Raw genomic sequence first — 26,617 nt, 5'->3', positions numbered from 1 at the left:
TGGGAGGGGTCGAGGTGGGGGGGTGCCGGGGTAATAGGAGGTCCGGGATGCCCGGAGTTAGGGGCGTCCCGGGAGCTCCTGGGGTTCAGGGGGGTCCGGGGTGCTCGGAGGGGGGGGGCTCCTGGGGTCTAGCGGGGTCCGGGGGTCCCAGGATCCCGGAGCTCCTGGGGTTTAGGGGGTTCCGGGGTGCACGGGGACATCGGGGGGGGGGTGTCCGGGATGCCCGGGGGGGGCGGTGGCACCGGGATGGGGCGGCCCCGGGGGGGCGGGGAGCGGGCGGCGCTCGTGAATCATTTACCGGACGGCAGAGCCAAGGTCGGGGCTCCCGGTTCGTGGCCGGTGGCGACGATGTGGCTGTTGGCAGCGGCAGTGCTGGCGGGGCTGCTCCTGCTCCGGCGCTGGCACCGGGAGCGGCAGACGGTGCCCGGGCTCTCGGAGAAGTTCGTGCTGATCACGGGCTGCGACAGCGGCTTCGGGAACCGGCTGGCACGGCAGCTGGACGCGCGGGGGCTGCGGGTGCTGGCCGCCTGCCTGACCGAGCACGGGGCCCAGCAGCTGCGGGCGGCCGCCTCGACGCGGCTGGAGACCGTGCGGCTGGACGTCACCTCCAGCCAGAGCATCGCCAGCGTCGCCGCCTGGGTGCGGGAGCGCGTGGGCAACCAAGGTAGGATGGAGAGCCTCCCCCTTCATCGTCCCCTTCATCGTCCCCTTCACCATCCCTTTCAACCCCATCATCATCCCCTGCAACATCCCTTTCAACCCCATCATCATCCCCTCCATCATCCCCTTCAACATCCCCTTCAACATCCCCTGCAACATCCCTTTCAACCCCATCATCATCCCCTCCATCATCCCCTTCAACATCCCCTGCAACATCCCTTTCAACCCCATCATCATCCCCTCCATCATCCCCTTTATCATCCCCTTCACCATCCCTTTCAACCCCATCATTATCCCCTTTATCATCCCCTTCACCATCCCTTTCAACCCCATCATTATCCCCTTTATCATCCCCTTCAACATCCCTTTCAACCCCATCATTATCCCCTTTATCATCCCCTTCAACATCCCTTTCAACCCCATCTTGGTCCCCTTCACTGCCCCCTTCGACCCCATCTTGGTCCCCTTCATTACCCCCTTCCACTCCATCATCGTCCTCTTCATCATCCCCTTCACCATCCCTTTCAACCCCGTCATCATCCCCTTTATCATCCCCTTCAACATCCCTTTCAACCCCATCATGGTCCCCTCCATCATCCCCTTCAGTCCCATCGCTGTTCCCATCATCATCCCCTTCAACCCCATCATCGTCCTCTTCATCATCCCCTTCAATCCCATTGTTGCCCCATCATCATCCCCTTCTTCATCCTTATCATCATCCTCTTTGTGGTCCCTAGCATCAACCCCACCATCACCTCCATCGTTGTCCCCATCGTCGCCCCTGCCAGCCCTCCCCGTGCTTTGCAGCCTCTGCCAGGGGCGACAGAGCATCCCTGCTCACCTCCTCCCGCATCCGCAGGTCTCTGGGGGCTGGTGAACAACGCGGGCATCGCCATCCCCACCGCCCCCAACGAATGGCTGACCAAGGAGGACTTCGCCAAGGTGCTGGACGTCAACCTGCTGGGCCTCGTCGAGGTGACGCTGAGCCTCCTGCCGCTGCTCCGGCGGGCGCGGGGCCGGGTGGTCAACGTGGCCAGCGTCATGGGCCGAGTCTCCTTCTTCGGCGGGGGGTACTGCATCTCCAAGTTTGGTGTGGAAGCCTTCTCCGACTGTCTTCGGTAAGCTGGGCACGACAGACGATGTCTCTCACTTCCCCGTTTACTTTTCTGGGCTCTGGCCCAAAGCCTCCACGTGACAAACCGCTTCCTCGAAGTTGCGTAGACAAGTTTGGATCGGGTGCAGCCGCAGCGCCGGCGGAGAGGCCGCGGGGATGGGGAACGCCTAGACCCGGTGTCAGGACACCCTGTGCCCCAGCTCCACGACTCGGGTCCTGCGGGATCGAGCTCCTGCCTGGGGATCCTCGCCAGCCCCCAGCAGCCTCTGCTCCACTTCCAACCATAGAATCATAGAATCACCAGGTTGGAAAAGACCCCCAGAATCATCGAGTCCAACCATTCCCATCAATCACTAACCCATGGCCCTCAGCACCTCGTCCACCCGGCCCTTAAACCCCTCCAGGGAAGGGGACTCAACCCCCTCCCTGGGCAGCCTCGGACAGGGACCAATCACCTTTTCCGTGAAATATTTCTTCCTGATGTCCAGCCTGACCCTCCCCTGGCGGAGCTTGAGGCCATTCCCTCTCGTCCTGTCCCCTGGCCCTTGGGAGAAGAGCCCAGCTCCCTCCTCTCCACAACCTCCTCTCAGGGAGTTGCAGAGAGCAATGAGGTCTCCCCTCAGCCTCCTCTTCTCCAGCCTAAACACCCCCAGCTCTCTCAGCCGCTCCTCTTCTTCTCCAGCCCCCTCCCCAGCTTTGTTGCTCTTCTCTGGACTCGCTCCAGAGCCTCAACATCCTTCTTGTGGGGAGGGGCCCAGAACTGACCCCAGGATTCGAGGAGCGGTCTCCCCAGGGCCGAGGCCAGAGGGAGAAGAACCTCCCTGGCCCTGCTGGCCACGCCGGGTCTGATCCGAGCCAAGATGCCCTTGGCCTTCTTGGCCTCCTGGGCCCCTGCTGGCTCCTGTTCAACCAACCCCCCCAGGTCCTTCTCCTCCAGGCACTTTCCAGCCAGCCTTCTCCTAGGCTGGAGCTGCTCAGGGTTGTTGTGCCCCAAGTGCAGGACCCGGCATTTGGCCTCGTTAACCCTCCTGCCGTTGGTCTCAGCCCATGGATCCAGCCTGTTCAGATCCCTTTGGAGCCTCCCGACCCTCCAGCAGATCCAGCTTCCACCCAGCTTAGTGTCATCCCCAAACTTGCTCAGGGTGCCCTCGATGCCTCCATCCAGCTCATTGATAAAGACACTGAACAGGGCTGGACCCAGCCCTGAGCCTGGGGACACCACTTGTCACTGGCCTCCAATCTCAGGCGAGGGCAGGGAGGGCAAAGGGCTTGGCAGAGCTCCTAAGCTCGTCCTTTCCTGGTGACTCCCCAGTGCCGGGGTGACCGTGGCCGCACCCGCTGGCACCGCCTGCTCCGCTCTGAGCCTCCCCCACTGGACCTTGCCCCGTACTGTGTCCTGCAGGCAATAGCTCCGCATCCCCAGGTTTACTTTGCCCCCGTCCCATCCAGGCTCAGCAGATGTTTGCTCCGTGCCCCCATGGACCCGTGCCGGGGTTGGCCAGGCTCCCTGTGACAGCACCGGCGATGCCCTCGGGCGCTGCTCCCATAGGGCTCGATCTCTTTTTAGGCTTGAGATGCGCAACTTTGGGGTGAAGGTCAGCATCATCGAGCCGGGCTACTTCAAGACGCAGATCACCAACGTGGAGAACCTCGAGGACAATTTTAGATCCATGTGGAAGAAGCTCCCGGAGGAAATCAGAGCGAGTTACGGAGAGGAATACCTGAAGAGCTGTAAGTACCTCACCTAAAGGCTGAGCAGCGCTGTTTCGTGGCATAAGGGATGCGCTGGGGCCGGGGGGTGTCCCACTGCCCCATCATCCCACCCCGGAATTTGGCTGCTGTGGATCTGAGGGTCTCAGGCTGGCAGCCTGACGGGCGCTTTCCTCCTCCGCAGTTTCAGCGACGCTCCGGTTGATGCAGAAGGGGTTCAACACCAACCTGGCGCTGGTGACGGACTGCATGGAGCACGCGCTGACCAGCTGCTACCCCCGCACCCGCTACTCGGCCGGCTGGGACGCCAAGCTGCTCTACATCCCCCTCAGCTACATGCCCTCGGCGGTTGCCGACGCCGTGCTCACCTGGTTCTACCCCAGACCTGCCCCGAAAGCCTGAGGCAGGGATGTTGCCGTAGGCAGCACAGCCACGATCTGGCAGGGTGGGGTCCAGCAGCGCCCGCGGACGAGGCCGTGCAAATAGGTTCCTCAATTCCCAACTCACCATACACCTCTCAACCTGCTGTCCCTCAATTCCTCAATTCCCAACTCATCATACACCTCTCAGCCTGCTGTCCCTGAATTCCTCAATTCCTCAGTTCCTCAATTCCCAACTCATCATACACCTCTCAGCCTAGTTCCCTGAATTCCTGAATTCCCAACTCACCGTACACCTCTCAGCCTGTTTCCCTGAATTCCTGAATTCCCAGCTCACCATACACCTCTCAGCCTGTTTCCCTGAATTCCTCATTTCCTCAATTCCCAACTCACCGTACACCTCTCAGCCTGTTTCCCTGAATTCCTCAATTCCCAACTCACCATACACCTCCCAACCTGCTGTCCCTGAATTCCCGAATTCCCAACTCACCGTACACCACTCAGCCTGGTTCCCTGAATTCCTCAATTCCCAACTCACCTTACACCTCTCAGCCTGCTGTCCCTCAATTCCTCAATTCCCAACTCACTGTACACCTCTCAGCCTGTTTCCCTGAATTCCTGAATTCCCAACTCACCATACACCTCTCAGCCTGCTGTCCCTGAACTCCTGAATTCCTGAATTCCTCAATTCCTGAATTCCTCAATTACCAACTCACCGTAAATCTCTTAGCCTGCTGTCCCTGAATTCCTCAATTTCTCAATTCCTCAATTCCCAACTCCCCGTACGCCTCTCAGCCAGCAGACGCGTTTACTTCTGAATAAATCCAGCTCCTCCGTGCCCGGCAGGGCTCAGTTCTCCGCCTTGGCGCGAGCCCTGGCACCGATGCCGTGCTCCTGCTTCTCCGACAGGTGAGCTGCACTCACCTGTGCCAGCGTTCCAGCTGGTGAAACGCGGGAATGAAACCCTGATCCTGGAAAATGGGCAGGTTTCCTTCCAAGCACGGGGCTGGGCAGCCTCTGGCTGGATTCTGCTCCTCCTTGGAGACCCTCGGGCAGCGCCGGCTCCTGTGCTCGGCTCCGCAGACCCACGGTGCCGCTCATGGTTCCCTGTGCCCAGCATCGCTGCGCTGGGGTCTCTGTGTCTCCTCGTGCCAGTCTTACGCTGGCGTGTGCAAACGAAGCCACCGTCTCCTTCCAGACCAAGGCTGGCGACGGGTGAGAAGGAGAAATCCAGGGCTGGCTCTTCCCAACCGTGCCCGGAGAGTTCAGCCAAATGCGTCGGGGATCCACCCTGCCAGCACAAACAGCCAAAGGCACGTGGCTCGGTGTGGGGCGAGGCTGGGTGCTGCAATCCAGAGATGCAGAGCTTCCTCCAGGTGCTGCTGCAATCCCACCTCTTCTCCAGCATCGTCCAGAGCAATCCTGGCGTTCCCACCAAGCGTTGGCCAACGGCGTTGGGGCTGGACCGTGCCGGCTCCGTATAAACGGCGCCCGTGGGAGCGTGGGATGTGGGGCGGCTGGGGCTGAGCTGGAGCCGGTGCTGACGATGTGGCTGTTGGCAGCGGCGGTGCTGGCGGGGCTGCTCCTGCTCCGGCGCTGGCACCGGGAGCGGCAGACGGTGCCCGGGCTCTCGGAGAAGTTCGTGCTGATCACGGGCTGCGACAGCGGCTTTGGGAACCGGCTGGCACGGCAGCTGGACGCGCGGGGGCTGCGGGTGCTGGCCGCCTGCCTGACCGAGCACGGGGCCCAGCAGCTGCGGGCGGCCGCCTCGACGCGGCTGGAGACCGTGCGGCTGGACGTCACCTCCAGCCAGAGCATCGCCAGCGTCGCCGCCTGGGTGCGGGAGCGCGTGGGCAACCAAGGTAGGATGGAGAGCCTCCCCCTTCATCGTCCCCTTCATCATCCCTTTCAACCCCATCATCATCCCCTCCATCATCCCCTTCAACATCCCTTTCAACCCCATCATCATCCCCTCCATCATCCCCTTCAACATCCCTTTCAACCCCATCGTGGTCCCCTCCATCATCCCCTTCAATCCCATCGCTGTTCCCATCATCATCCCCTCCATCATCCCCTTCAACATCCCTTTCAACCCCATCGTGGTCCCCTCCATCATCCCCTTCAATCCCATCGCTGTTCCCATCATCATCCCCTCCATCATCCCCTTCATCATTCCTTTCAACCCCATCGTGGTCCCCTCCATCATCCCCTTCAATCCCATCGCTGTTCCCATCATCATCCCCTTCAACCCCATCATCGTCCTCTTCATCATCCCCTTCAATCCCATCGTTGCCCCCATCATCATCCCCTTCCTTGTCCTTATCATAATCCCCTTCAACCCCACTGTTGTCTCCATCATCACCCCCATCGTTGCCCCATCATCATCCTCATCCTTATCATCATCCTCTTCGTGGTCCCTAGCATCAACTCCACCATCACCTCCATCGTTGTCCCCATCGTCGCCCCTGCCAGCCCTCCCCGTGCTTTGCAGCCTCTGCCAGGGGCGACAGAGCATCCCTGCTCACCTCCTCCCGCATCCCCAGGTCTCTGGGGGCTGGTGAACAACGCGGGCATCGCCATCCCCACCGCCCCCAACGAGTGGCTGACCAAGGAGGACTTCGCCAAGGTGCTGGACGTCAACCTGCTGGGCCTCGTCGAGGTGACGCTGAGCCTCCTGCCGCTGCTCCGGCGGGCGCGGGGCCGGGTGGTCAACGTGGCCAGCGTCATGGGCCGAGTCTCCTTCTTCGGCGGGGGGTACTGCATCTCCAAGTTTGGTGTGGAAGCCTTCTCTGACAGCCTCAGGTACGGCGGTGGTGGCTACCAGAGGTGGTAGAGCGGTGGCCCACTGGCTCCTCTGTGCTGGGGCTTCTCCAGCAGCTGGGTACGTGCTGGGTGGCTCTTCCTCGCTTTCCCACGCAGCGATTTTGTTGCGTCCAGTTCCATCCTTCCCGTAGAGCTGAGCAGCAACAAGCCAAAGCAGCGGCTGGCGCAATAGCTCTGTGGTTGCCCACAGATTAGGAAAATGAGACACAGCAGGATCAGCCGTTGGGCAACTGTAAGGGTTTTGAGAAACTCTTGAGCAAGGCAAAGGCACCCAGGGGACATGGGGGTGACGGGGGGGTTCATGAGCTCTGCATGTGGCTCAGCCCCTGCTCAACTCTGGCTCTTGATTAGGGGGGCGCAGGGAGAGGACAATGGGAACAGTTTTCAGATGGAAGTGGGGAGATTGAGATGAGATCTTCAGAAGAAATATTTTTCTGTCTGAGTGGTAATGCCCTGGCCCAGGTTGCCTGGAGAAGCTGTAGTTGCCCCATCCCTGGAGGGGTTCAGGGCCAGGTTGGATGGGGCTTGGAGCCCCTGATCCAGTGGGAGGTGTCCCTGCCCATAGCAGGGGTGGGACTGGATGGGTTTGGAGCTCCCTTCTCACCCAAACCATTCTATGACGGCCCCTCCCCACCAGGTGCGAGCTGCGCCCCTTCGGGGTTCAGGTCTCCATCATTGAACCCGGCTTCTTCTGCACGGCGTTGAGCGATGCCGTGAAGGTTAGGAATAACTTAAAGCACCTCTGGGAGCAGCTCCCGCTGGAGATCCAAGCCGCTTATGGCCGTGGTTTCCTGGAGACCTGTAAGTTCATCCCCGTGTGGCCCCGGTGACCCCCACGCCGGCGTCCCCCGGCCTCGCTGACCCCCCCCGCTCCGTCCTCGCAGACATCCAGCGGAGCGCTTGGCCGCAGCGCCTGGGCAGCGCCCACCTGGACTCCGTCACCACCGCGATGGCTCACGCGCTGCTCGCCCGCTGGCCCCGCAGCCGCTACGCAGCCGGCTGGGACGCTCGCTTCTTCATCCTGCTCAGCTACTGTCCCTCCTGGCTCTCCGACGCCTTCTTCAGCCTCATCTATCCCGTCCCAGCTGGGAGGATGCCCGCACACCCCTGAGGACCAGGGATGCGGACGCGGCACCCACGGACCCTGCTCATCTTGGGCTCCAGTTACTGCACTCAATAAATCCGGTGCCGAGCGAGGGGCTGCCCGCGGTGACCCCAACCTCGAGGTGTCTGAGAGCTTTGGCCAGCGTGGGGTAACCTGCTCCGCCGGCGCGGCCGTGGGGCTTCTCTCCTCAGCTCCACCTCTTCCCTCATTGCCACAGAGGGAAGCTGGAGAGCTGGAGGTGGCTCCATCCTCCTTCACTGCCCGCGAGCCCTTAGCCTTGGGCAACCTCGGGTTCGCGCTGGCAGCCGGCGCTCCCTTCCAGGCACGATGCCAGCAAGTCTGGTACCCACGAGCTCTCAGCCCGGTCGGCACAGGATCGGCGCTCAGGGCACGGACAGGACGGGAGGGAATGGCCCTGGAGGGGTCTGAAAGACAGGTTGGGCTCAATGATCCAGTGGGTCATAGAATCAGAGAATCACCAGGTTGGAAAAGACCTCTTGGATCATTGAGTCCAACCATTCCCATCAATCACTAACCCATGTCCCTCAGCACCTCGTCCACCCGGCCCTTAAACCCCTCCAGGGAAGGTGATTCAACCCCCTCCCTGGGCAGCCTCGGACAGGGACCAATGACCCTTTCCATGAAATAATTTTTCCTGATGTCCAGCCTGACCCTCCCCTGGTGGAGCTTGAGGCCATTCCCTCTCGTCCTGGCCCTTGGGAGAAGAGCCCAGCTCCCTCCTCTCCACCACAACCTCCTCTCAGGGAGTTGCAGAGAGCAATGAGGTCTCCCCTCAGCCTCCTCTTCTCCAGCCTAAACCCCCCCAGCTCTCTCAGCCGCTCCTCTTCTTCTCCAGCCCCCTCCCCAGCTTCCTTGCTCTTCTCTGGACTCACTCCAGAGCCTCAACATCCTTCTTGTGGGGAGGGGCCCAGAACTGACCCCAGGATTCGAGGAGCGGTCTCCCCAGGGCCGAGGCCAGAGGGAGAAGAACCTCCCTGGCCCTGCTGGCCACGCCGGGTCTGATCCAAGCCAAGATGCCCTTGGCCTTCTTAAGGCCTTTCTGGGGAGGAAATGGCATTTTTCCACTTATCTCCAGAGAAAGGGGGGAACTGGACTCTTAGGAAGGCCAGAGGCTCTTGCCACGCACCTGGGGGCCAGCAGCCTCGGAGCATCCTGAGCATCCTGGCAGGGATGGGGAGCCACCTGCCCTGCTCCCCGCGGCTCAGGAATCCAACCAGCTCCCCAGATCTCACCTTCCCACTGGGACCAGCAGCCCTGGTGCCAACCCCAAGGGGAAGGCTTGCAGCGCCCAGGTCGCTCTTGATCCACATTCAGCGTGAGAATTTCCTGATGGGTTAAATGGAAACGAGCAGCATCCCTGCCTCCTGAGGGGGCAAAACCCCCTTCCAGCCATCAGCTGGCGGCTCAGCCCTTCGCGATCCCCCGCGATGGAGCCAACCCGCGTCCCACGGCGCGCAGGGTGAGCACAAAGCCGCTGGGTTCCTGTTTGCAGCCCTTACTGGGCTGGGTACCTGCGCGCGGGGTCAGCGGCGCTGGGCTTGTTGTTGTGAGAGCCGACTTATCAGTGCCCTCGTGCTTCCCCGCTCCGGCCGTGCCTTCCTTCCGAGCCGATTGTTGATCGCAAAGTCTTGTCTGCGCTCGAAAAGGGAGATTTCCTGCCATTGTTTCGCAGGACTTGCAGCTCGATGCAAAATTCGCTGCCTATCGGCCCCCTCCCCAGTGCCGGGGCAAGGCTGGAGCCCCCTCCCTTCCCCTGCAAAAGTGCCAAGCAATCACAGCTCGGTGATTAATTGCTGCGCAGCCAGAGGTGCTTCTGCAGCGATAACCGTGTCCCATCACCTCCTGCAGCAGCTCGGAGCGACAGCAACGCTGTTGTGGCAGAGCCACGCAGCTTCCAGCCCTCTCTCCCCAACCCTTGGGCTCATCCCAGCATCGCAGGAGCAGTTGGCACTTTCTCCTTAGCCCACCTTAACTCCTTAGGGCTCGCAGAGCCAGCAGAGGACCCGGCTCATGGCTCATCCAAGCCCAAGGATGCACCTTAACCTCCTGGTGGTCACAGCAGGACCCGGGCAGGACCCAGTCCCCAGGAGCAGTGGGGCCACAGCAGGTGGGTCCTGCAGGGGTGATGGCACAGGGGACCAGCCTGGAGGGGCCTCAGGGAGCTCTGTTCCATCCCCACATCCACAGCTCCCACCTTGACACCTGCCCAGAGCCTCCTGCTCATCTTCACATCCAATCAACACTGTCTGGAGCCTCCTGCTCTATCTGGTTGAGTCCCCTTCCCTGGAGGGGTTTAAGGGACGGGTGGACGAGGTGCTGAGGGCCATGGGTTAGTGATTGATGGGGATGGTTGGACTCGATGATCCTGGGGGTCTTTTCCAACCTGGTGATTCTATGATTCTTTGATTCTATGATCTCCACATCCACAGCTCCCATAGCAACACCTGCCCAGAGCCTCCTGCTCCATCTCCACATCCAATCGACACCTGCCCAGAGCCTCCTGCTCCATCTCCACATCCAATTGACACTAGCTCAGAGCCTCCTGCTCCATCTCCACATCCACAGATCCCACATTGACACCTGCCCAGAGCTTCTTGCTCCGTCTGGTTGAGTCCCCTTCCCTGGAGGGGTTTAAGGGACGGGTGGATGAGGTGCTGAGGGCCATGGGTTAGTGATTGATGGGAATGGTTGGACTCGATGACCCAGTGGGTCTTTTCCAACCAGGTGATTCTATGATCTCCACATCCTCAGCTCCCACACCCACACCTGCCCAGAGCCTCCCGTTCCATCTCCACATCCAATCAACACTAGCTCAGAGCCTCCTGCTCCATCTCCACATCCACAGCTCCCACACCGTCAGCTGCCCAGAGCCTCCTGCTCCATCTCCACATCTAATTGACACCTGCCCAGAGCCTCCTGCTCCATCTCCACATCCACAGATCCCACATTGACACCTGCCCAGAGGTTCTTGCTCCGTCTGGTTGAGTCACCATCCCTGGAGGAGTTTAAGGGATGAGCGGACAAGGTGCTGAGGGCCATGGGTTCGTGATTGATGGGAATGGTTGGACTCGATGACCCAGTGGGTCTTTTCCAACCAGGTGATTCTATGATCTCCACATCCTCAGCTCCCACATCAACACCTGCCCAGAGCCTCCTGCTCCATCCCCACATCCACATCTCCCACATCGACACCTGCCCAGAGCCTCCTGCTCCATCCCCAGCCCCGTGACACAACGCAACGGGAGCTGAGCTCCGGGCTGGAATTCGAGTCAGAAGTCACCGGCGCTGGGCTGTCTCAGGATATCGGACCACGACGGTCATTTCCTGCCGGGAAGCAACCACCAAGCCCACCCTGAGCACCGTGTCACGGCGATCGCTCTGCTCTCCCAGAGGCGCACGAGCTGCTGAGCCGAGAGGATCTCTGCGCTCCCCAAGCAGCTGCTCCAGCTCCACGCAGCCTCCGGTTCTGCCACCGGTAAGACATCGCTTCTCCATCCCACCGGCTTCTCTCGGGACTTGCTGCTGGGTGAGGGTCAAGGAGCTTTGGGGATGGAGACTCCAGCCCCGTGGTCGCACTCTCCTCTCTGCTGAGGTGTTGGGAGGGGGTGGGTGAAGCCGCAGGGCTGATGTTCCTGTGTCGATGCTCAGCTGTGGGACTCCCCGGGTTCCGAGAGCCCCCAGCAGCACCACGCGCTCCTCTAGCTTTCCCAAAGGAATCGCCGGTCCTGTGAGCTCTTCCAGAAGCTCAAAGCTGGACGAGGTCTGTGGCATCGTCACCGTGCGGATACAGCTGTGCTGGGATCAGAGCCCTCACGCTTGGGGCAATAAAAGGATGTGAAGGTCAAGCGCATTTCCCTTAAGTTTATAATTTTCTCACCTACTTGGAAGTCCCAACGGCTCCCGGCAGCGCACGGGTGGGCGGCTGTGTTCAGGAATAACCTGAATTACCCAGGGCTGGGGTGGGGACAGGGGTTTCTTACTGGCATGGAGGTGAGGAGACGTGATCACCGGTGCGTTCAATGGTCCACGCACCTCGCAGCCGGTTGCTGCACGCGAGGACAGGGCTGGAGTCGAGGTTCCCATGGCTCTGTGGCAACACAACCTGAGCTCTGGAGGTGTTGGGGGGGACAGCGTGAGTGGGCATCTTCCCTGGACGTCCAAAGTGGCTCCAGAGTTCTCAGCTCCACTGCTGCAATGTCTGGTGCTGCCGAGCCTTGGGGATGGTGGATGCTCTCACCCAACCGTTGTCCCTTCCCTCTGACGGTTCCAGTCCCTGGGTGCAGGACAGGGTCCAGCCGCCTCCTGGGAACATGATTGGGTGCAGGGGGGCTGGTGTTCATGGCCGGGATGTGAAGTTATTGCCTGATGCAGGCACCGCATTGCTTGAGGGCTGATGTGGGGAATCAAAGAGTCATAGAATCACCAGGTGGGAAAAGACCCCCAGGATCATCGAGTCCAACCATTCCCATCAATCACTAACCCATGGCCCTCAGCACCTCGTCCACCCGGCCCTTAAACCCCTCCAGGGAAGGGGACTCAACCCCCTCCCTGGGCAGCCTCGGACACTGCCCGATCACCCTTTCCGGGAAAAACTTTTTCCTAATGTCCAGCCTGACCCTCCCCTGGTGGAGCTTGAGGCCGTTCCCTCTCGTCCTGTCCCCTGTCCCTTGGGAGAAGAGCCCAGCTCCCTCCTCTCCACAACCTCCTCTCAGGGAGTTGCAGAGAGCAATGAGGTCTCCCCTCAGCCTCCTCTTCTCCAGCCTAAACCCCCCCAGCTCTCTCAGCCGCTCCTCTTCTTCTCCAGCCCCCTCACCAGCTCCGTTCTCTTCTCTGGACTCACTCCAGAGCCTCAACATCCTTCTTGTGGGGAGGGCCCAGAACTGACCCCAGGATTCGAGGAGCGGTCTCCCCAGGGCCGAGGCCAGAGGGAGAAGAACCTCCCTGGCCCTGCTGGCCACGCCGGGTCTGATCCAAGCCAAGATGCCCTTGGCCTTCTTGGTCACCTGGGCCCCTGCTGGCTCCTGTTCCACCAACCCCCCCAGGTCCTTCTCCTCCAGGCACTTTCCAGCCAGACTTCTCCTAGGCTGGAGCTGCTCAGGGTTGTTGTGCCCCAAGGGCAGGACCCGGCCTTTGGCCTCGTTAACCCTCCTGCCGTTGCTCTCAGCCCATGGATCCAGCCTGTTCAGCCCATGGGAGGAAACACTGGATTAAAAGACAAATAGAGAAGGGTCTTTCCAGAGCTGCCCATGAGGACAGAGTGTCAACAGGAGAGATTGGCTGTCTCGCTGTGTTTTCAAGCTGTCCTGCTCGATGCAGCTGCTGAACCACAACCCGGTGTTTTCCCTTTCCTTACAGCTACCAGGATGGCTGAGGTGACCACTGCCCATCCCGAGACACACACTGTCCTGAATGAGTACGGGGACTACCACAACTGGTCCGAGCTCTTCCACCTGCTGAACTACACCTACACCTTCTGTGAGTTCGGCTTGGATGAGAACGTCAAGCGCGTGATCCTCTTCATCCTTTACCTGGTCATCTTCGTGGTGGGCCTGGTGGAGAACCTGCTCGTCATCTGGGTCAACTGGCAGACACGGGGCCACAAGAGCTTGGTCAACCTCTACATCATCAACATGGCCATTGCCGACCTGGGCGTGCTGCTCTCGCTCCCCATCTGGATGCTGGAGGTGATGCTGGATTACACCTGGCTCTGGGGCAGCTTCCTCTGCCGCTTCACCCACTACTTCTACTTCGCCAACATGTACGCCAGCATCTTCTTCCTCACCTGCCTGAGCGTGGATCGCTACGTGACCCTCACCAGCTCCTCCCTCTTCTGGCGCAAGCACCAGCACCGCGCACGCCGCGTCATCTGCGCCTGCAGCTGGGTCTTGGCGGCGATGATCCCCTTCGTGGAGGTCGCCCACATGCAGCTTGTCAACACCGGAGAGCCCATCTGCATCTTCATGGCCCCCTTCGAGACCTACGACGAGTGGGCGCTGGCCGTCAGCTTGGCCACCACCACCGTTGGGTTCCTCATCCCCTTCCCCATCATCACCGTTTTCAACATCCTGACGGCCAGGTTCATCAAGCGCACCAAGCCGGAGAGCGGGAAGCACTGTCTGCTCATCTACGCCTACATCGCCGTCTTCCTCTTCAGCTGGCTGCCCTTCCACATCATGCTCACGCTCCTCACCCTCGACGGCAACCACATCATCCTCCACTGCACCTTCGCTCACTTCCTCTACTTCTTCTACGACGTCATCGACTGCTTCACCCTCCTCCACTGCGTCGTCAACCCCATCCTCTACAACTTCCTAAGCAAAAACTTCCGCAGCAAGCTCATCTCCGCCGTGGTTAAGTACATCCCCAAGGACCAGGACAACCAGAAGGGCGCAGACAACTCCACCTCCACCACGCAGCACTCCATCGTCATCGCAAAGGACAACAGCCCTTCCAATTAAAGGGGACCGGACTCTCCTGCTTGTCACCAGCAAGTGGTTGGTCTGGGGGAAGCTCCTCTTGTTGAGGTCAACACGATGGTTTTCCTGGTGATGAGTAGACACTCAACATTTAAACACCTCTCGGCTGGGCACCTCCTGTGCTCGCAGGGCACCAAGAGTGGACTGAGATGGAGCAGGGAGCGACAGCCACCTCGCCTCCAATGTGAGGCTGTGTCAGATCAATTTATAGAATCACAGAATCACCAGGTTGGAAAAGATCCACCAGATCATCAAGTCCAACCATTCCCACCAATCACTAACCCGTGTCCCTCAGCACCTCGTCCACCCGGCCCTTAAACCCCTCCAGGGAAGGGGACTCAACCCCCTCCCTGGGCAGCCTCTGCCAGTGCCCAACGACCCTTTCCATGAAATATTTTTTCCTGATGTCCAGTCTGACCCTCCCCTGGCGGAGCTTGAGGCCATTCCCTCTCGTCCTGTCCCCTGTCCCTTGGGAGAAGAGCCCAGCTCCCTCCTCTCCACAACCTCCTCTCAGGGAGTTGCAGAGAGCAATGAGGTCTCCCCTCAGCCTCCTCTTCTCCAGCCTAAACCCCCCCAGCTCTCTCAGCCGCTCCTCTTCTTCTCCAGCCCCCTCCCCAGCTTCCTTGCTCTTCTCTGGACTCGCTCCAGAGCCTCAACATCCTTCTTGTGGGGAGGGCCCAGAACTGACCCCAGGATTCGAGGAGCGGTCTCCCCAGGGCCGAGGCCAGAGGGAGAAGAACCTCCCTGGCCCTGCTGGTCACACCGTGTGTGATCCAAGCCAAGATGCCCTTGGCCTTCTTGGCCCCCTGGGCCCCTGCTGGCTCCTGTTCCACCAACCCCCCCAGGTCCTTCTCCTCCAGGCACTTTCCAGCCAGACTTCTCCTAGGCTGGAGCTGCTCAGGGTTGTTGTGCCCCAAGGGCAGGACCCGGCAATTCAGCGAGAGAAACAGGAGAAAGGGATATTTCCTGTTTTCCACATGAAACGCTTGCTGTATAAAACGCTTTGCTCTGCCTGCTCGGAACTCTGGACACAAATCCAGCCCTACAAAGCCACCCCCACTAAACTAGGTGAGCCTGGACACATCTGCTCCCAACGTGCCTGGTACACATCCCAGGTGAAGTTTTGGAGCTGAAGACCCATCCTGTTGAACCCAGATGCCTTTAGAGCATCTTCCAGTGGGTTCTTGAGGCTACCAGGCACGTTTCTATCCTTCGGGAGGCTCCGAAAGCCCTTTGCGCGCTCTCCTTTTCAATCAAAGTGGCCCCAGGGGAGTGCAAACGCGTGCAGAAACCTTCAGAGCTGGAGCACAGGCTGGATAAGGAACTGGAGCATCCGGAGAAAGCTCATCCCTGCCCGGATTCCGCTGTCACGCGCTGCGGGTCAGGCCCCCGGCACGGGAAGGTTGAACGAGCAGCCCATAAATCTCTCCCAAAGACCTTGAGCTGCTCAAGAAACACATTGGAAAAAAAGCAAAGAATAAGCAGATTGCGGGACAGGATGCTCGCGGCAGCGCGGAGCTGGGGGAGCAGGATGTCCTGGGCTGCGGAGGCACCAGGAGCAGGGGTTAACAGGGGCACTTGGTTATCACCAACGGGCTGGGAAGGGTTTGCTGCTCACAGAGAATCACTCAACACCTCAAGGTTGCTCCCCTCTTGCTGCCAGCAGCCGCAGAAAAGACCAACTCTGCCTCTCAGGGAGGAATATTTCATTCCAGACCTGGGGAAGGAGCTGGTGTCTTGGATATAGCAGCGCAGGCTCCGTTCTGCTCCTCCTCTGCTGCTCCCAGTGAAGAAATGGAAGCCGAGGACACAAAGAGAAGACGCTTGAGGTGTGACATAACCAGGACAGCAACATATTCAATTGCAAGTTACTCAAAACATGTAAAACTCGGTATCTGAGCTATTAAACTCATGGTTTTTAACTCTCCCAAAGCGTCTGTGACTTTGTTCATAGACCTCGCGGCCAGAGCAGCCTCAATTCATAGAATCATAGAACCACTAGGTTGGAAAAGACCTCCTAGATCATTAAGTCCAACCATCCCCATCAATCACTAACCCATGTCCCTCAGCACCTCGTCCACCCGGCCCTTAAACCCCTCCAGGGAAGGGGACTCAACCCCCTCCCTGGGCAGCCTCGGACAGGGACCAATGACCCTTTCCGTGAAAAATTTTTTCCTAATGTCCATCCTAAACCTCCCCTGGCAGAGCTTGAGGCCATTCCCTCTCGTCCTGTCCCCTGTCCCTTGGGAGAAGAGCCCAGCTCCCTCCCCTCCACAACCTCCTCTCAGGGAGTTGCAGAGAGCAATGAGGTCTCCCCTCAGCCTCCTCTTCTCCAGCCTAAACACCCCCAGCTCTCTCGGCCGCTCCTCTTCTTCTCCAGCCCCCTCCCCAGCTTCCTTGCTCTTCTCTGGACTCGCTCCAGAGCCTCAAATAAACCCTCGTGCAGCGATTGAGGCTCCACAATCCACATCTCCAGTAGATGCTCCAGCTGGATCCCTCCTAAAGCTCCACATCCCCTCAGGGTGAGTTGGCTCTACTCTGGTCTCCTGAGCCATCACCGAGTATCCACTCCAGTTTTTATGCACCCATTGAGCCAGCAGTGGCCCAGGTGGCCAAGAAGGCCAAGGGCATCTTGGCTTGGATCAGACCCGGTGTGGCCAGCAGGGCCAGGGAGGTTCTTCTCCCTCTGGACTCGGCCCTGGGGAGACCGCTCCTCGAATCCTGGGGTCAGTTCTGGCCCCTCCCCACAAGAAGGATGTTGAGGCTCTGGAGCGAGTCCAGAGAAGAGCAAGGAAGCTGGGGAGGGGGCTGGAGAACAGGCCTTACGAGGAACGGCTGAGGAAGAGGCTCCAGCTGCCACAAGTCCTGCAGGAACGGCTCCCGAGCTCTGCTGGACAATCCTGGAGAGGGAGAAATGCCCCCCGCGCGCCCCCAGAACCGAGTTGCGTAAAGCAGCAGCGCACGAGAGGTCACCATTTTCCATTTTATTATTCTAAATAAAAACCACACTTTGTGCTGAACAATGAGTAGAAAAGAACCCGATGTACAACGATCGTGGACGTCTACTGCCGGGGAGCTTACAAAATATACAAAACTTTACAGCAATAGATAGTAAACACTTAAATACCGGGAGGTCAGTACCTACGATCAACGTAACGAAAGGTTAGACAGCCATTAACTCTTCCTTCTGCTTAATTACTCTGGTAAGGGACCTGGATCCTGTGAGAAAGAAGGGATTAAATGGAATTTGGCGCTGTAGGAGCTGGAGCAGGGGGTTGCGTCCAGGCTTCCCGCAAGACTCTGCGACGCGGCCGCTGCTGGCTGCATCTCCCCCCTTGCGCCCGCAGGATCCCAAAGCACTTTGCAACCACGGGTCAAACCCCCCGTTGGCCCCGGGCGAGGTAGGTGAGTGTGGTCCCACGGCCTCGGAGGGGCCGGGAGCGAGCAGGGAGGCAGCAGTGGAGCAGGAACAGAGCCCAGAGGTGCCGTCCCAGCTCCCCTGCTGCTGCTCGGCCCCCAACGCAGAGCTGGACGCGGCTGCATCCCAGCAGCCCCGCACACAGGCTGGGAGCTCTGGCATCACCAGGTGCCTCCACTGCAGTCATCGAATCATAGAATCACCAGGTTGGAAAAGACCCCCAGGATCATCGGGTCCAACCATTCCCATCAATCACTAACCCATGTCCCTCAGCACCTCGTCCACCCGGCCCTTAAACCCCTCCAGGGAAGGGGACTCAACCCCCTCCCTGGGCAGCCTCCTCTCAGGGAGTTGCAGAGAGCAATGAGGTCTCCCCTCAGCCTCCTCTTCTCCAGGCTAAACCCCCCCAGCTCTCTCAGCCGCTCCTCTTCTTCTCCAGCCCCCTCACCAGCTCCATTCTCTTCTCTGGACTCGCTCCAGAGCCTCAACATCCTTCTTGTGGGGAGGGGCCCAGAACTGACCCCAGGATTCGAGGAGCGGTCTCCCCAGTGATGCAGCCACGTCAGAGCTACGGTTCCTCGCGGCAACACAGCCCATGGGGCAACCCCAACAAGCCCGTTGCTCCAGCTGACCCCATCCTCCCCAGCTGCTCGGCTTCCCAGAGGAATGCTGGAGTTACCGGCCAGGTTGGCTGGACCTGGGACAACCACACCACCAAGGGGAGGGGGATAGAGCCCCAGGGAGGGCTGCAGGCATTGAGAGGCCCTGGACCCTCCTGGTTGGAGCACTCAGATCTCCCACCCCTCCTGGGAGAAGAGCAGCAGCACGAGGCCAGCCCAGCACGGGAGCACCACGGGCTCCGGTCCACCCCTGCATCCCCTCCAGGACTGGACTCGGGATGTTCCACACGGGAGTGACTCACAATAACACAAGGCAGAACCCAAGACATGGGAATCCCAGGGCTCCGAGCACTCTCTGTCCCCACAACCAACAAAACCCAGCAGAAACCAGGGTGGGTTTCTCCTCTCCCACCCCCGCGTCCGCTGGGTGGGCTCCTTCTGCCCAGTAGTGTTTTCAGTGTAAAAGCTTCTCTTTTTGGTTCATGTGCACAAAAGGCTTTTGCTTCACAGCTTTGCTCAACCCAGAGCCAAGGACACGACCACGCGGCAGCGTCCCAGCCCATCCCAAAGCTCGTTGGGATGTCTGGGACATTCCAGGAGGGTCTCGAGGCTCCGAGGACTTGGCTCTCGTCCACCTCCTCCCTCTTTTCACAGCAAACTCCAGAGCTGAGCGGGTCACATCCTTCCCTCCCCGCCAGCCCATCCCACAGAGGAGCCCACGGCAATCCACCGCCAACTCCCTCAAGTTCCTAAAGCGCCACACGTACTCAGAATGATTTTTCTTTTTACTTTTCCCAGCGCTCAGCAGAACCCGGCTCCACAGACCCTGCAGAGCCCAGACCAAGCCCAGCAGGACCACGAGACTGGAGTCTGCAGAGCAGAGCTCTGGCTCAGCCTGGGAAGCTGCAGGGTCAGCTCCTACTTCGGTTTCTCCTCTGGGAATGGGCTCCAGGCACCAAAATCAGGACACGTCCAGTTTAACACCCCTGTGGCAACGTCAGCCCCAAACCTGGCCACTAGACCAGGGCACAAACTCCTTGTGGCCTCATCCTTAACCCTGGCCTCTCGTTCCTTCCTTCCTCCCATCCCAGCGGGGTTGGAGCTGAGACTGCAGATGACACAAGCTCAGGATGAAGGAGCTGTCTGGGAAGGGTTGTTTGGTCTAGCTGGGACTCAGCTCGACACCGACTCGTGTCTTCACCTGTCACAGCAAGGCTGGACCTGGCTCCGGAGCTACCGTGGTGGGAACGCAGCTCTACAGGGAACCACAGGGATGGATGGAGCCGAAGGGCAGGGGCTTCCACCTGCACCCACCACAGAACCACCTGGTTGGAGAGGACCAACCGGATCATTGAGTCATAGAATCATAGAATGACCAGGTTGGAAGAGACCCACTGGATCATCAAGTCCAACCATTCCCATCAATCACTAACCCATGTCCCTGCTCATCCATCCATCTTTCAAACCCCTCCAGGGAACACCACCAGCTCCTCTTTGCTTGGGATGGGAACTCCTCCTGCTCCTGACAGCCACACACCAGCAAACCCCAGAGCCACGAACCCCACGCACACATTCCAGCTTCCCCCTCCCAGCAGACGCAGCGGCACCGAGCCAGCCCCACTCCCTGCATCGCTGCGATGGGGTCAAGGCCAAAGGGAGCTGGAGAAGCTGAAACAGGAGCAAACCTGGAAGGACCTGGCACAGAACGGGAAAGGCTGGAGGGTGTCGTTCCCCTCGGATTCTACAGACCGAGTGCTCCGCGTCTCCCCCGCACCTTGCAGGCAAAGCCAGTCACCGCGCTCCCGGGAGGTAGGTAGGTACCACAAGAGTCACCACCCTCATTTTACAGATGAGGAAACTGAGGCAAAAGCGGTGACGTGACTTGCCCAAGGCCACACGGAGAGGGGCGAGTGACCCCCTGGAGAATTCCTAGCCACCGGCCGCATCGCTCCTCTACCACGGGGTTGTCCCTCCAAAAGAAGAAGGGGGGGGAAAGTGGGATGGGATGAGTTCACACGGTTCGGAAATCACGAGTTTCGTAACAGCACGTCTTTACAGGAGCGCAAGGGCCCATTTACCACGACCGACCGTGGCTCGAAAGCCCCAAAAGCGCTTCCTGTTTGTGAGGTAGAATGAGTTAGCGAGGGCAGTCGGAGCCCGGCGGTGGCGCTGGGAACGCTGGCTCCTCTCCACCTCTGCCCCACAGCAGGATAACAGGGGGAAAAATAGCTGATCCCCACCCTTCCTGGTGTAAACACTGCCCGCACGGAGCTGGCCTCGCCAGCGCAGCCGGGAGAAGCCACCGCGGCGAGGAGCCCGCAGCCGGCGCGCGATGCCCGTTCAGGACAAGCTGAGCCAAGGCTGCCACCGGCTGCGGTTGCCGAGTGCCGGAACGGCTCGGCCGCAGCCCCGGCCGGCGCCTGCTGAGCTTCCAGCCCCAGTTTGGCTAAAGTTGAAGAGCTCACATCACACCAGAGTCCAGGACACGGAGATCCAGGTCCAGGACGCGGAGATCCCTGGTGGAAGCCGCAGGAGGGGCTCTTCCCTTCCGCAGAGAGGAGTCCTTCGCAGAGGTGCCTTGGTGGGAGAGACGGCAACAGCTCCATCACATCTCGTCTGCCGGGATCGGCGCCGGCACCACAAAGCCGCTCGCTGGCATCCAGCACCTGGCAGCCCTGGGAGGCACCAGCAGAGCTCAACGTGCACGGCTGGTCTCGTGAGGAGATGCCGGGGCAGGCTGGCAGAAGCCACGTGTCACCGTGCCATCCCAAAACACCTCCTGAAGCTGCCTCCCCTGCCCTCTCCAGCCCAGCGACTCCGGAGAGATCCGTGCGGCCGCCTCTTCCTGGCCACGCAGCCGCCCCGCTGCTGGGGCTCTTGTGCGAGCTGGTGTCGCTCCTCCCTCGGAGACGGGTTTCTGGGGCGAGCGGCGTGTCCCACGCGTGGCAGAGAAACCCCGGCCGGGCTCCCGGCTCCGGCAGGGCTCCCGGTGACCAGCGGCGCTGCCCTTACTGGTTGGAGACACCTTCCTTCCCATTCATCCCTCCTCCTCTGCGCTGCCTCCTCACCTCCCTGCAATGGAGCAACAGCTTTGAGGTCGATTCTGTGACGTGGACTTTCCTCACCTCCTGGCGACAGCAGCAGTTCCCCAGCGATGCCCAGAACGAGTCTTTTTTTTTCCTGTTTTCCTTCTTTTTCTTTCCTTTTCTCCGAGTCCAGCACCATCCTGCTCTGGCTCTGCACCTCTCTACTGAGGTCAAGTGTGAAAAATCTTAGCAGCATCAGTTTGTGGACAAGCTCAGACGGGGGTCAGCCTAGTCAAGTGGGCTAAAAGGGGTTAAAAAAAAAATAAATCTAGATTCAAAACCTAGTGAGAAACGCTAAAAACACAGAACTCGACGGCCTCTAACAGGACCAGAGGTAAGTAAACACGACAGACTTCTCGGGACAGTGATGTAGCTTACGTGCTGTTGATTTGTACAATGCCACCACCTAACACGCCCTAGCAAGGCCAAAAAAATCCAAACGGAAAGGAGGAGGAGGATCCATCCACGATGCCCGACCGTTAAATAAAACAAACGACATGGGTTTTCCACAGCTTCCGCACTTTGCATTTGCTCCTTGGCTGGCCCTGCCCTTCCTCACCCCATCAGCTGTCCGTGTTTTTCTCGGCGTCTTTGGAATGGATGATGTACATGAAAGTCTGTTCGATGGTGAAGTCGGGGGGGAGGCTGCCCTTGTGGACCCCTATGTGCTTGCTCATCAGGTTGAGCGTGGAGCTGTAGTGCCCGCAGACGGTGCAGCGGTACATGAGGGCTCCCGAGTGCGTCCGCAGGTGGCACTTGATGGTGGAACGGCCGCGGAAGAACTTGTGACACACCTTGCACTGGTAAGGCTTCTCTCCAGTGTGGATCCGCCGGTGGTAGTTGAATTCGCTGGTGTGAGCGAACCTCTTCCCGCAAACCTTGCAGCTGTACTTGCTGTTGCCCGGTTGGCTTTGCAGAGCCAAGTCTTCGCTCAAAAACTCCTCCGGGAGCTTCCTCTTGTGCTGGCTCTGCTGCTGGAGTCGGTCTCCGAAGCCGGGACGGAGGTCGAGGCTGCCTCCACACTTGTGCTGGCTGACGTGGTAGCGATACGCCGCTTCCAGCTTGAAGCTCTGCCCGCAGAAGTGACAGCGGAAAAGAGCCTCCTCCACGTTCTGGTGAACGGCCAAGTGCTTCTCCAGGAGGTGCCGATCCACGAAGCTGTTGGCGCAAATGGAGCAGGAGAAGACGGAGACGCCCAGGTGGGACAGCGCGTGCCACATCAGGCTGCAGAGGCTGAGGTGCCTCTGGTCGCACACAGCGCACGTCTGGCTTTTCAAGTTCACGTGGTCCAGGATGTGGTTGCGGACGGTGTGGAAATCTTTAGCCAAGGGCTTCCCGCAGGCGGCGCACGCCAGCTCCGCGCCAGGGCCCCCCCCGAACACGGCCACCTTCCCCGGCAGCGGGTCGCTGGGGTGCACGATGACGTTGTTGTCGAAGACCCCGTCCCGTCGGTGGAGCGTCAGCTGCCACTGGGTGAAGAACTTGGTCTCGCACATGTCGCAGGAGAAGAGGAAGATGCCGATGTGGGACAGAACGTGAGTGACCCTGGAGTTCCGGTCTTGGAAGTGGGTTTCACAGACTTTGCAGTTGCCCGTGAGGAGATCCACGTGGTCTCTGGCGTGTTGGCGGATCAGCTGGATGTTGGGCTCCAGGACCTTCTTGCACACCTGGCAGGGCATGGCCTTGCTGTCCCGGCTGTCGCTCTCGAAGGCCAGTTCCTCTTCGCTGTCGTCACTCAGCTCAATGACCTCTTCCGACGGGCCCAGCTCCTCCCCGGCATCTTCAAACTGGAGCTCATCCTCCCCCAAATCCTCCAGCTGAAGCTCATCCATCTGCCCGAACCCTTGTTCTTTGGAGTGGTCGCTGTTGCTGGGACAGGAGTTGCTCCCCGTGGACACGTCAAGGGAAGGATCGGCGGCGAAGAAGCCGCCTTTGCCGTAGTCGCCGTTGCTCTGGACCTTGTATTGCTGGCAGGAGCTGCCGGTGGTTTGAACCACGATGTTCACGCCACCCAAGCTGGGCTGGGTCGCCAGGCTCGCGGTGGGAGCGAACGGCCCTTGCTCCGATTCCTGCTCCGCTTTGGGAGGCTGCGGGTGCATCAGGGGAAGCGTCTGGTTGACTTCACTCATGGTGTTCCTGTCGTCCTCTTTGTAGCCGCCTCCCACTTCCCCGGGCAAGATGTAATTCCGTTCAGGACCAAAATGTTCTCCACCGCTTCGGATTTCACCCAACGAGTGGCTCTGCTCCGAGGAGGTGCTGCTCAGCGGGCCGGCTCGGCTCTCGCTCGTGGCCAGAGAAGGTTGCTTCGGGATGGCCGAGCTCTCCAGATCTGGAAAAGTCGAGTGACAAGCCTTCAGCAGATCCTCCATGCCCAACCGCTCGGCCACCTCGTAAATAACTCCCACGTTGATCAGGTCTGTGAAGAGCTCCGAGGTGTACACGAAGCTGAGGATCTTCTCGAAGTTGGCCGGGGTTATGAAATCCACAACGTAGGTCCTGGCGGCGTCCAAGCCCGTGTTCAGGAAGAGGTTCTGGAAGTAGCCGGCGGCGCACGCCAGGACAGCCTTGTGGGCTGCGAAGGAGCGGGTGCCCACCAGGATGGTGACGTCGCACATGGTCTCGGAGAGCCTGCACTTGTTGAGCTCCTTCAGCAGGTTGTTGGGGTGGTTGGTGCTGTGCAGCTTGATCCTCATGCCCATCTTAGCAGCTGCCGAGAGCCCCTCTCCTGGTCAGCGGCTTCTTCACCACGTGCTCATCAGGAGGTGCTTGGCGTCCAGGAACAGGCAGGGCAAGGGGCTCTGCAAAGAGAAAAACGCGCAGAATTAATATCTTCACAAAGAGGCATCGCCCTGGTCCTACCTGAGACTTTTCCACCATCCCAAGAAGCCACAGAGAAGGAGCAGCAAAGCGGCTTAGATGGAGGCTGATGGGAACCCATCCCATAACCTCAGAGATGGACCGGGAAGCGATGGGAAGGACGCGCAAAGGGAACGACGCAACCAGACATAAAAAAAATTCATTTTTCTTCCAGCAACCTTAAGTCCCACTTGTCTTTGGGCGTGGACGTGGGTTCCTCTGCCTCGCACCTCGGGAACCGAGCCCCCAGCAGCACCCGCTGTGGGTCCAAGTCAGGGATAACGCTCCCAGCCGGAGGGTCGAATCCCAATTTCTGCGCGCTGGCTGGCTTCACCCCAGGTCTCCTCCAGCCCCGGGGGCTCACAGCACCAGCGATTCCCACCTGAACCCATCCTTCCAGCTTGTCCCATCGCCTCTGCTGCCCTGTGGCTCTCGGGCCACCCAGGGGTTAACAAACTCACCCCTCTGTCCCAGATTCCCTGCTTTTTCCTCCCCACGAAGACCCCGAAGACCCCGGGAGCCCACGGAGAGAGGAGGAGTTTGCAGGGAAAGGGGTTCCAGCTCCAGGGAACGGCAAAAGGGAGCTGAGGAGGGGCTGTCCCCCCACCCCGGGACGGAGGGATGGAGGCAGAGATGGTCCCTGCTGGAGAAGGCAGCGAGGAGGAGGATGGAGATGGGGACGAGGAAGGGGATGGAGATGGGGATGAGGGTGAGGATGGAGATGAGGAAGGGGGTGGAGATGGGGACGAGGATGGAGACAGGGACGGGGAACGGAGATGGAGATGGGGAACGGAGACGGGGAACGGAGATGGAGGTGAACAACGGAGACGGAGATGGAGGTGAACAACGGAGACGGAGATGGAGGTGAACAACGGAGACGAGGAACGGAGACGAGGAACGGAGACGAGGAACGGAGACGGAGATGGGGACGAGGCGGAGGACGGAGATGGGGACGAGGCGGAGGACGGAGATGGGGACGAGGGGTGAGGACGGAGACGGGGACGAGGGGTGAGGACGGAGACGGGGATGAGGCTGAGGACGGAGACGGGGACGGGGGGAGGACGGAGACGGGGACGGGGGGAGGACGGAGACGGGGACGGGGGGAGGACGGAGACGGGGACGGGGGGAGGACGGAGACGGGGACGGGGGGAGGACGGAGACGGGGACGGGGGGAGGACGGAGACGGGGACGGGGGGAGGACGGAGACGGGGACGGGGGGGAGGACGGAGACGGGGACGGGGGGAGGACGGAGACGGGGACGGGGGGAGGACGGAGACGGGGACGGGGGGAGGACGGAGACGGGGACGGGGGGAGGACGGAGACGGGGAAAGGACGGAGATGGGGACGGGGGGAGGACGGAGATGGGGACGGGGGGAGGACGGAGATGGGGATGGGGGGAGGACGGAGATGGGGACGGGGGGAGGACGGAGATGGGGACGGGGGGAGGACGGAGATGGGGACGGGGGGAGGACGGAGATGGGGACAAGGGGAGGATGGAGATGGGGACAGGGGGGAGGATGGAGATGGGGACAGGGGGGAGGATGGAGATGGGGACAGGGGGGAGGATGGAGATGGGGACAGGGGGGAGGACGGAGATGGGGACAAGGGGAGGATGGAGATGGGGACGAGGCAGAGGACGGAGATGGGGACAGGGGGAGGATGGAGATGGGGACAAGGGGAGGATGGAGATGGGGACGAGGCAGAGGACGGAGATGGGGACGAGGGGAGGACGGAGATGGGGACGAGGCTGAGGATGGAGATGGGGACGAGGGGAGGATGGAGATGGGGACACGCTCACCAACCCCGAGAAGACCGGGAGGGAGAAACGAGAAGGGGAGCCGGGGGGGGGGGGGGGGGCTGGGAACCCCGCAAAGGGAGCAACGGGGAGGGGGGGTGAAACCGGGAGCCCCGGGGGGGGCTGGGGGAGCCCCGGGGGGCGCTGGAAGGGGGTGGGAAACGAGGGGCTCGGGGCGGGGGGCGGTGAAGGGAGATTGGGGGGAGCCCCGGGAGGAGCCGAAAGGGGGGACCGGGGAGGGGTTTGAGGGGGCGCGGGGGGTGTAACGGGGGAGCCCCGGGGTCGCGGTCCCGCGCTCCTTACCCGCCCGGGCCCCGCACCATCCCGGCTCCGCGCACACAAAGGCGCCGCCCCGCCCCCCCCCGGCCCCGGCAGCCGCCGCCGCTTCCGCCCGCGCGCCCCGCCCCGCAGCGCCCCCCCGCGGCCCGGAGGACCGGGAGCCGGAACGGGGGGAACGGGAACCGGGGGAACCAGGAACGGGGGGAACGGGAACGGGGGGAACCGGGGGAACGGGGGGAACCAGGAACGGGGGGAACGGGAATGGGGGGAACCG

General features: G+C 60.6%; 4 protein-coding genes across 4 annotated transcripts; 3 read left to right on the top strand and 1 right to left on the bottom strand.

The window, feature by feature from the left end:
* Positions 1-316: 316 nt before the first annotated feature.
* On the top strand, positions 317-4,702 carry LOC138732896 (retinol dehydrogenase 16-like). The gene is made up of 4 exons (XM_069879666.1): positions 317-664; positions 1,520-1,778; positions 3,342-3,505; positions 3,669-4,702. Exons 1-4 carry the CDS (start codon positions 349-351, stop codon positions 3,884-3,886), a joined length of 957 nt encoding a protein of 318 aa, XP_069735767.1. The 5' UTR covers positions 317-348; the 3' UTR covers positions 3,887-4,702.
* An 89-nt stretch (positions 4,703-4,791) lies between these two features.
* LOC138732892 (retinol dehydrogenase 16-like) lies at positions 4,792-7,919 on the top strand. Its single transcript, XM_069879660.1, has 4 exons — positions 4,792-5,726; positions 6,408-6,666; positions 7,325-7,488; positions 7,572-7,919. The coding sequence occupies exons 1-4, from the start codon at positions 5,138-5,140 to the stop codon at positions 7,796-7,798; spliced, it is 1,239 nt and encodes a 412-aa protein (XP_069735761.1). The 5' UTR covers positions 4,792-5,137; the 3' UTR covers positions 7,799-7,919.
* A 3,247-nt stretch (positions 7,920-11,166) lies between these two features.
* GPR182 (G protein-coupled receptor 182) lies at positions 11,167-16,221 on the top strand. The gene is made up of 3 exons (XM_069879663.1): positions 11,167-11,288; positions 13,169-14,483; positions 15,213-16,221. Exon 2 carries the CDS (start codon positions 13,177-13,179, stop codon positions 14,269-14,271), a length of 1,095 nt encoding a protein of 364 aa, XP_069735764.1. The 5' UTR covers positions 11,167-11,288; positions 13,169-13,176; the 3' UTR covers positions 14,272-14,483; positions 15,213-16,221.
* Positions 16,222-20,791: 4,570 nt separating this feature from the next.
* On the bottom strand, positions 20,792-26,421 carry ZBTB39 (zinc finger and BTB domain containing 39). Its single transcript, XM_069879655.1, has 2 exons — positions 26,368-26,421; positions 20,792-24,211 (listed from the first exon to the last, which is right to left on the bottom strand). The coding sequence occupies exon 2, from the start codon at positions 24,110-24,112 to the stop codon at positions 21,977-21,979; it is 2,136 nt and encodes a 711-aa protein (XP_069735756.1). The 5' UTR covers positions 24,113-24,211; positions 26,368-26,421; the 3' UTR covers positions 20,792-21,976.
* Between the last annotated feature and the right edge of the window lie 196 nt (positions 26,422-26,617).

This window comes from Phaenicophaeus curvirostris, chromosome 38 (assembly GCF_032191515.1).
Source record: "Phaenicophaeus curvirostris isolate KB17595 chromosome 38, BPBGC_Pcur_1.0, whole genome shotgun sequence".
Lineage (NCBI taxonomy): Eukaryota > Metazoa > Chordata > Aves > Cuculiformes > Cuculidae > Phaenicophaeus > Phaenicophaeus curvirostris.
The sequence above is the reverse complement of the archived record's forward strand: the minus strand, read 5'-3'. Positions and strand labels throughout refer to the sequence as shown.

Bases quoted from the DNA above. Each gene is read 5' to 3' on its own strand.
- LOC138732896 (XM_069879666.1), top strand. From the start codon at position 349: ATGTGGCTGTTGGCAGCGGCAGTGCTGGCGGGGCTGCTCCTGCTCCGG. The intron at 665-1,519 runs GTAGGATGGAGA...CCGCATCCGCAG, and splicing joins GGAGCGCGTGGGCAACCAAG to GTCTCTGGGGGCTGGTGAAC. The intron at 3,506-3,668 runs GTAAGTACCTCA...CCTCCTCCGCAG, and splicing joins AGAGGAATACCTGAAGAGCT to TTTCAGCGACGCTCCGGTTG.
- LOC138732892 (XM_069879660.1), top strand. From the start codon at position 5,138: ATGCGTCGGGGATCCACCCTGCCAGCACAAACAGCCAAAGGCACGTGG. The intron at 6,667-7,324 runs GTACGGCGGTGG...CCTCCCCACCAG, and splicing joins GCCTTCTCTGACAGCCTCAG to GTGCGAGCTGCGCCCCTTCG. The intron at 7,489-7,571 runs GTAAGTTCATCC...CCGTCCTCGCAG, and splicing joins CCGTGGTTTCCTGGAGACCT to ACATCCAGCGGAGCGCTTGG.
- GPR182 (XM_069879663.1), top strand. From the start codon at position 13,177: ATGGCTGAGGTGACCACTGCCCATCCCGAGACACACACTGTCCTGAAT.
- ZBTB39 (XM_069879655.1), bottom strand. From the start codon at position 24,112: ATGGGCATGAGGATCAAGCTGCACAGCACCAACCACCCCAACAACCTG.